Here is a 9590-nt window from a genome sequence, read left to right as displayed (position 1 = left end):
AAGAGACAGTATTATGTGTTGTCCAACCACATTTTATAGCAATCAAGTAACTATATTAACTTCAGTTATTATAAAAATGCTGTAAAATGTATGTATCAAATGTGGCTTAAAAGAAGCTTTTCTTTGTAATTTAACGCCCTGAAATTGGGCCTCTGTCTCTTTAAAAACTAATGCTCTTACTGAAGCTCCGCCTCTAGGAAGCCATCACAACATGGCTCCTCTATTTAGTTTGTAAACTAAATATCTATCTCAGACTTAGTTGGGAACTAAATATTTAGTTTGCAACCTAAAATGAATATTTATTTTGAAAGTTAAATATTTAGCTTCCTAACTAAATATTTAATTTGTAAGCTAAGTATTTAAATTGGAAACTAAATAATTAGCTTTCAAATGAAACATTTAATTAGGCAGCTAAGTATTTAGTTTGCAAACTAAATGATTAGCTTGGGAATTAAATATTTAGTTCCGAGCTAAATATTTGGTTTCCTAATAAAATATTTAATTTGAAAGCTAAATGTTTAGACTGTAAACTAAATAAAAAGCTTGTGAATTAAATATTTAATTTGGAACAATGGCATTTCTAAATGTATGAATAACATAGTGAAAATATGACTGAAAAATGATCACCCACACTTTCGTTCTCGGTGACAGAATTAATAAACCAAAAATATGTTCATTTTTTTACCGTGTAGCTTTACAGCAGGCTAAAAGTGTAAAATTGGGTCTCCATTTTTACACTTGGCGCCCCACGGACTAATCAACTGCAACAAAAGATTAACTTCTTTTAAGTCTTTTGAAAACCAGAGGGTGCCAACAAATGTGATGACTGCTGCTCCAAATATGTCAGGCCTAAAAAAACCATTTTAATAACCTCCTGCACCATAAAATGTTGATGCAAGAGGAGGTCTTGCGTCACACGATATGCTAACCAGATGGACCTGGTTAGCACCTTTCCCATTTATTCAAGTCACTTCCGAAAGCGTCCTCGTCTTTCCGGAAGTTCCAGATTTCACCTGTTTTTGCCGACCACGTTTGGTCAGTACGTTACACCTGAGGGTCAAACTCTTCTGTTTAGACAACAAATTAGCCACCTTGGTTCCTTCGGGTGATAAGTCCTAACCTGCTGAGTCGGATGGATTGAGAAAGACTCCAAAAAAGTTAAGACTGCGGCTCCACTTTCTCTCTCTCCGGTCGACCCTTCTAGAGAGAGCGAGAGGCGCTAAATTATCTAACTGTTACGACAGGATTATCAGAGTGGGCGTGGCGTGTGAGGTCGGATGACGACCATGATGATGGCGGTGATGAGGAGTATGATATGTGAGCGTGGATAGGACGGAGGGGGGTTGGAGAGAAGGGAGCGAGGGGTCCGGGATGGAGGCGGACTCAGAAACAAACACACACACACAAATACACACGCACGCAGGGTCCCGCTGGTTCAGGCGAGGATAGGCTCCGACCCGAGGTGAACTCCTCGTTACAAATAGGAGCTGCGGCATTCCAAGTAGAGCAGAGTGGAGGCGCTCCACGCCGATGAATAATAATATTAAGTAACTGCACTGAGTGAGTCTGCTTTATTTAACCGGAGTGGAAGGCAAGAGGAAGCAGTTTCTTTCTGAGTGGCGGAAAAAAAAAAAACGATTTAAGAGGACGTTATTCCGAGAGGACTGGATATTGAACTCAGGTAGGTTGCTTCTTGTTTTCACCATTTGAATCACTCAGACATCTTCTGCTCAACAACCTTCACTTTTAACTTGATGATTCATTCACATTTTGTAAACGTCAAATCCAAGCGTTAAAAAAAATGCGTTGGATTTTTATTTATTTTCTTTTTTCCCGGACTGTTTCAAAAAGTTGAAACGCCTTACTTTATTGTTTTTTTTTTGTTTTGTTTTCTTTTTTCTCTCCCTTTAACCGGTTTGAGCGGAGCGAATCTGCGGATGAAATGTGTCAGATTTCAGTGACGAGGCGCGAAAACAGATGCACAGTCAGTTCAGGTATAGTTAGAAGTGGCGCGACGTGAGATCGGTATGTTCCTGTTACTGAGACATGTGGGTCAGCGGTGCCGGACAGAGAGCCACGATGAGCGCAGACCGACCGGAAACCGCTCAGCAATTACGTGATTCTGGTTCATTGACGATAACGATTAACCTGGTTTACACTCAAGACTCGAAATGATATGTGGATTATTACAATTGTAAAAAAAAAAACATGAATTAAAAAAAAAGTATATATATATTATTTATTATATTAACATTATTTTATTGTATGGAGATAAGAGTTGTGTGAATTCCACCTTCCCCCTCCCCCAAAAAATAGTTTGGGTGATGACTACATCTGAGTGTTGCCTCATATTGGACAGGTAATGAAGCTTGTAAGGAGGTGGTACAAGCTGCTCCTATTTTATTCCAGAGATGTGATAGGGTTACATAATATTGTGTTGTAATGACTCTTGCATAACAAGTGCAATTCTCTTTTTTCACCACTAGGTGGCAGTGCTGCAGCATTTTCCAGCTATAAGAGTTCCTAAGAGTTGAGTGAAGACCATTTAGCCCTCAGCTGTCAGTTCCTGGCATGATGTTTGAGGAGGAGTCCCAGAGTGTGAGGGGCCAGCAGGAGTTGCCCGTTCTCCGGACAGTGGATTCACCCAGTGCGGCACCTTCCAGCGGACCTGAGGGTCCTCTGTCCTTCACAGATGAAGCCGTGTCCATACTGACCTCTAGCAACCTGCTGGCCCGCTCCCTGCTGGGTCGCACCTCTGCAGTCAAGCGCAAAGAGAGTCCAGCTGCCACCACCGCCCGGCGCAAGCGCGAGTTCATCCCCCAGGATAAAAAGGATGAAAGCTACTGGGACAAAAGGAAGAAGAACAACGAGGCGGCCAAACGTTCTCGAGAGAAGCGGCGGGTGAACGACATGGTCCTGGAGAGCCGGGTGCTCGCTTTGTTGGAGGAGAACGCCCGGCTTAGAGCGGAGCTCCTGGCTCTGAAGTTCCGCTTCGGCTTGATTAAAGATCCGTCCAACACACAGATTCTACCGCTTGCTGGAGCTCCTCAACACAATCTTCCAAACCTGACTTCCCAATATTATCCCCACAGAGCTGATGGAGGCCCTCAAAGCTCAAATCCCAACAACCACTTAGGCCAGTCAGGCACCAGGAGCTCAAGAGAGGCTGGCAATATCTCAGAGGACTCTGGGTTTTCTACGCCAGGAGGGTCCAGCGTGGGCAGCCCCATCTTTTTTGATGAACGCTTCGGCGACCATGGGAAGTTTTCACCGCACCGAGTGGAAGAGATGGGTTATGACCTCCAGCAGTCACCGGTTGATGTCCACCACCCTGCGGCACTTGCCGTCGGGAAGCCGGACCCAGCAGAGGCGATGAAAAACCTTCCACACAAGCTACGTTTCAAGACCCCCGGGAGTGGGGAGGGCCTGGACATCGGTTGCGACAATGCCAGCGTAAGACGCAACCCTCGGGAGACCGGGAAAGGGCCGAGCGGAGGCGAAGTAGGAGCGGGGCATTGTCCCGGCTCCTGGGTCCAGCAACTGGAAGGGGAGGAATGCCGGAAGGAGAAACAGACTCTTCATTATGGTACTTCTACTGCCGGCTGTAACCTCCATTCTCCTCCCACGTCCGGACAAAGTGACGTCCAGTATCAGCATGAGAACACTTACCTGAAATCTCAGCTCAGCTCCCTCTCTGAGGAGGTGGCTCAGCTGAAGAAGCTTTTCACAGAGCAGCTCATGCCCAAAATCAACTGATGGACAGAGGGGGTTTGACGATGTGCGCTAATGCACGGACTTGTAAGGACATTTAGGAGAGAAAAACAGCAATATAGGGCTTGTCCCAGCATTCAGAAAGACTCATGTTTAAATAGTTCTCCGTTGTTCTCAAATGTACAGAGTGTTGCATCATTTGGCCTCTCTGCCAACACAATTGTGTTTTGGATCATCTCATACCTGAAAAAAAAAGGAAAATCAGGTACAAAATGGTGTCGTCTTATGGCAGGATATTTTGTTTATTTGTACCCACCTGGGGGTTATTTTGCACAAGATTCGACAATTTAAAGTTATTCTTCATTTGAACTCGATGTTTCCTAAAAGAAAATGAGGTTATCTATCAACAGAAGGTTGCTTAGGATTGTTTTGCCTAAATTCAGGACATAATATAAAGTTAAATAAAGTAAATTAGATGTGAAATTTTAGCATTTTATGACTTTCTTTTCATAATTTATGAAACTACAGACAAAATTATCTAACTTTCTTGAATTAACTGAGTACCGATTGTTTTTTTTATGGGTATGAAATGGTAGGGTGGGACACAATGACCACATGTGCTACAGTTTGGCTACGAAGTGGTGAGATGGTGAACTGGCCCAGAGTCTGATATATTACGTCTTTTAAACACTTGTATTATCTGCTGTTTAACAACAATCTGACGTCGCTGTGATCTAACGTCCCGTCTCCGTTGCTCATAAATGTGAGTCTTATCTGTCTGTGTATGCAAAGTAAAACACTGTGACAGCAAACAACACACACACACATCACAAAACGAGCCGCATTTCCATTACAAATGTGCGCAAAACTCTGTCGATATTCTGCTAATGTCGAAAGAACACAATTTTGCAATTGCGCCGTTTCCATTAAATAAGAAACGCAGCTGAAATCACACATGGATCAGTTTGTTTGAGCAACAAGTCATTCAAAAACATCATCTTCCTACCACTTCCCGTCGTTAGCTTTTTTTTTCTTTTTCTTAAATTGGCTTGTTTTCTGTAAGCAAATTTATTTTCATAATTTCAATCTGCGCAATTATAAGGTCAATGGAAAGGAAGTCAATGACGGCTTCACACTATCGCCCGATACCGCCGAAGGTAGATTAAGTAATTGAGGCGGTTTTATTTATCACTCTATTAAAGGCCTGTAAAGCACAATCAGACACAAACAGTGAATGCACCATGAGATTAAATTATTAACTAGTAGAAAGAAAAACACAACTCCTCACACGTCCCAGAGGCTTTCTGAAACATTTGTCTTCAGGGTTGTTACGTGTTAAAACATTCGCTTCAGGACAAACACCACAACTTGTACAGTTTTTGTTTGTATTTGTGTTTTTTTTTTTAACCCATTCCTTTGTTACCATTTGATCCAGTCTCCACTGTGTTTCTGTGCATTTTCATATTTAAAAACAATAAACGGATTTGACATATTCTGTGTTGTCAGGGTGAATTAATCACAAGGATCGCGCTGCGGGATCGTGTTTCTATTCAGGCTCGCCTTCTGACCCCTTTCGATAGGCATCAGCGACCCCGAAAGAATGAACCACAAGAGTATGATACTAAAGGTAAAGATTTAGGCTGACAAGTGCTGACGGATGCAGGAAGTGAGGAGAGGTTGCACACTTGGCAGGTTTACAGTCTCTGCAGGAGGCGATGCAGGCCGACTGCCAACCAGACAAAGACAGAAATGAGTGTCTGCTTTACTCAACCGTCCCGGTTACAGACCCTCAGAACAGAAGACATTGATTTTCACCAGCTGGAGGAGAGTTTGTGTGGATGGTGTGAACAATGGCTTCTGGGAAAGTTTCTCAAACTATCACTTTTTTTTTTTTTTTTGCAAACTCCCACACAAATCTGATCTGTTTTTGTTGTTCTTCTTCTTTAAACAGTATTGACTCTTAAACAGGAAACTCCAGATTGCATACCACCATAACCTCGAAGGTGAAGAAAATGTCTCAAGGCAATCAGCAGAGGGCAGCAATGATATTCCCTTTAGCGTTGCCATGGTGCACCAGCATCTGAGTGGCAAAAAAAGAATTTTATTTATTTTTTTATTAGCATTTTGAACCTCATTAACCAAAATAAGTTTGATAAAAGAACTCCCACTTAAAGTATAAACGTGTGGCGACAAATAAGAAGTAAAAAAAATATATATATAATCTATCGCCACCTCCCTAACATAATGGCCTAAGTCAATTTTTGCCAAAATATGATTTAGGGAAAAATTATACATATATATATATATATATATATATATATATATATATATATATATATATATATATATATATATATATATATATATAAATCACTTTTGGGAAAAAATTACTTTGCCCATTATTTTGGGAAGGTGGCAATATTTAGAGGAATTCCTTATTAGGATAATATATAGAACCAATAAATATAGGCGCAGCAAAAACAGGTTCCTTTCTATAAATAGGTTGCAGCTATGTAAGAAAAATGCAGAATATTCAGTCTAATAAGCTGTTTTAATTTTTTTGGTTATTTTGGTACATTTTGTAACAATTTAATCAGTTTGATATGCACTATTAATTGTTTAATAATAGAAGAGAATCTCTATCAGAGGGTTTTAAGCATGATTAATGCTGCAGGTGTAGAACGGAGTGATTCAATGGATCCACTGCAACACGCTGCTGGAACACTACCATCCTCACACACCCAAAAAAAGAAGAAAAAAAAAAGCTGCAACCCCCACGTCCCCCTCATATGCTTATTCTGTTCCCCCCTCATTTTTTTTTTCCAATGAAAGGATAAAGCCTGTTGCTAGGCAGGCAGTGCGACAGTTGCCATAGGAACGCTTGCAGACATAGCTAGAAGCATGGAGGGGTGTGTGTGTGTGTGTGTGTGTGTGTGTGTGTGTGTGTGTGTGTGTGTGTGTGTGTGTGTGTGTGATCGTCGGGTTAGGGTGGGGATAAGGATGGATAGAAAATAGAGAGGGACTGATGCAGAGGAGGAGAGACAGAGAGGGGCGGGGGTTGGGGGGGAACCTAAGTTCACAGCCAATGGGTGTGCTCTTTCTGCACTGTCTGCCCCCCCCCCCCTTTCCTGCAAAAGAAGGCAAAGAGGTGCAAAGGAATTGGGATCAATATTTAATTCTGGAATATGGGGTTACCCTTTAGATTATGGAGCATAAAAAAAATTAATAAAATGCACCTCAGACATGAAAACGACTGGTTTGTTTCAAGTAGAAACAGAAAAAGTACTGAAATAAAAACAACATGTAACAAACAAAACAAGTACGCAGCTGGTAAATGTTTCTTTAGTATTCATTCAAATATTTATCAAAAAATGTACGATGCATTCACTTTTAAAGAGGCAGTATGGTGTTATGCGTTTTTCAGGCACATAGTGACATTTTATAACACAGTCAAGTCACTGTGTCACCTTCAGTTGTATCAAATATGACTTAAAACAAATCCGACTTTGTAATTTAACACCTTGAAATTGGGCCTCTGTCTCTTTAAGAAACTCCTGCTATTTTTGGAACTCCGCCTTCTGGAGGTCATCATGGTTCCTCTATTAATCCTTTAACAACATTTTTTACCAGAGTTGCACTGAGAAGTAGCTCCTATACTAGATGCAAAGTTATACCAGAAGTATGCTAATTGCTGCTGGCTAGTCTTACCACCACCAATGATGCAGTTATCAAATAAATAAATAAATAAATAAATAAATAAATAAATAAATAAATAAATAAATAAATAAATAGCTTCCGATTCCTCCGTTCAGGATGCAGGACTCAGTTCACCATACATTCCTCCACTTCGCTGCTGTCTGAGGATGCATGGAAATTGTTCCATGAACAAGAACCCAAATTGGGTAACCACTAAATCGGTTGCCGGAAAAGTGAAGCCGTTGTGCATCTTTACTTCCTGCGGCTACGTGGCGGCGGTTCGCAGATCCCGAACAATCAATGAGCAGATTGGTCTCACACCGTACATTTGTTGCCTCTCCAGGAGGGAGTATTTTTCTCTGATTCCATCCCCTTTGTGCCACTGTGAGGGATAACAGCTAAAACAAAATGGATAGTGTTTAAAACACAGATGGGTAATGTTTCCAAAAACTGCCCCCTGCTCTTTGTGTAGGCCACTTCCAGCAGCAGCGGCATGAAACGCAACTCAAGCACTAGTTTGTTTTTGTTTTTTTTTTTTTACTTAACTGGAAGTTGATTTTTGGAATAGTCTTTGCAAAAGAACTTTTCCCATGTTTTGAAATCCCATTAAAAGCACAAACATAAATGTGCTCTATTTAAAGGTCAAAGAAATAAAAATCACATAAATTTCAACATTTTGTTTTTAGGTACCTTCTTTGCTCTGCCAATTTTGCACACAAATATTTTAAATTTTGACAATTTCCCCTCTATTCTAACAGGTTATGGTTTTGTCTGTGGCTGTACAGTTTCAGGACATAATTGCAGTACTACTGCTGAATAATGAAATGAAGACCAATGTTTTCTTAGTTAAACTCCTTTTCCATCACCATATTCTCTCTCATAATCTCCATGAGAATTAGAATTTTTTTTACAAAAAGACTGGAAAGTAATAGATATGTTTCCTAGGTAACATTGGATTGTCAATATAAATTTTGTGAAAAAAAAAAAAGAAGAAATATCTAGATTTTTGTTGTGTGTCAGTTTTGTGGTATGTCATTTTAAAAGTCCGGCTAAGTTCATTTAGTAACTTAAAAGAGTCTTCAAAGAGTCTTCTCTTAACTCTTAAGAGGTTAAGAGTTCATTAACCTCTTTTTTTATATGAGCGACCACAATTTGTTCTTCCTGCAAAGAAAAAGAGCAATAAGAGAACTGGGATGTGCAGGGAATGTGAGAGATATACCAACAAGATGATTGTGACTGTCTTTATTTCAAACTGTGGATGAGGTAATCCAGGAGAAACCTGCCATCAGCAGACCCAGTGTAGTGATAAGAGGCGACAAAACCACTTTAACTTCTCTAATTTGATCATAGTGAGTATATTTTGAGAAACACTGTTTTTCTTTCTGGCACGTGCTAGTTCTACTTCCTCTAGGGCTCGTCATCATAAACACGTTTATTGAGTCCCTATAAAAGTGTAAAATTGTGTTTTACAGCTTCTAAAGGAGTGTTCATCCTTTTTTGAGTATTTATTTTTGGTTTAAATAGGTCATAGTGCTGACAGTGATTTCCTTTGATTGTTTAAAAAAGAAAAAGAAAAAACAACAGAAAAAGTGAAAGGAAGAGCAGCCAGACCTAAAAGGCTGTGCAGCCTTAAGAATGCCACTGATAAGGGAGGCTTATCCGGGGGCAACGGGTTCAATCTGCGATAGAGAGAATAAAGTTGGACTCTGGACCAATGAAAGAAGGTCAGATGAATCCAGATTTACCCTGTTCCACGGAGATGAAGTTCAGTTCCTACTGTGTGAGCCTGTGGGGGCCGTGCTGTGATCTGAGGTTGCTACTGTTGGTCAGGCCTCGGTTCAGCCCAAAGAATGAAGTCGGCTGACGAGCTGAAAATATGGAGTTTCACTCACTACGCCAGAGAAATTTCTCTTTTCTGATTGGTATTTTCCAAACTGTCAATGCCAGGATTCATCGGACTCCAATTGTGCAAGAGTTGTTCAAGAAACATGAGAGTTCATTTTCACACGTAGACTGACCACCACAGGGTAAACAGGTTGCTCAGAGGGTTTGGTTAGATTGACACAGTGCAGTGTGAAAGTGAACCAGTTGAAAATGTATCAAATGTAGCAATCCCCCCCCCCCCCCCCCACCCCCAAACCCCCCCCCAAATCAACCAAAAAAACCCACTTTTTAGGGGGGAA

General features: G+C 40.8%; 1 protein-coding gene across 1 annotated transcript; it reads left to right on the top strand.

The window, feature by feature from the left end:
• Positions 1–1357: 1357 nt before the first annotated feature.
• nfil3-6 (nuclear factor, interleukin 3 regulated, member 6) lies at positions 1358–5203 on the top strand. The gene is made up of 2 exons (XM_015035885.1): positions 1358–1681; positions 2487–5203. Exon 2 carries the CDS (start codon positions 2572–2574, stop codon positions 3754–3756), a length of 1185 nt encoding a protein of 394 aa, XP_014891371.1. The 5' UTR covers positions 1358–1681; positions 2487–2571; the 3' UTR covers positions 3757–5203.
• Positions 5204–9590: the final 4387 nt, after the last annotated feature.

The sequence above is a fragment of the Poecilia latipinna genome, unplaced genomic scaffold, assembly GCF_001443285.1.
Source record: "Poecilia latipinna isolate Pla-1442-1.1 unplaced genomic scaffold, P_latipinna-1.0 Scaffold350, whole genome shotgun sequence".
NCBI classification, from domain to species: domain Eukaryota; kingdom Metazoa; phylum Chordata; class Actinopteri; order Cyprinodontiformes; family Poeciliidae; genus Poecilia; species Poecilia latipinna.
This window is presented reverse-complemented; position numbering and strand designations above follow the sequence as displayed.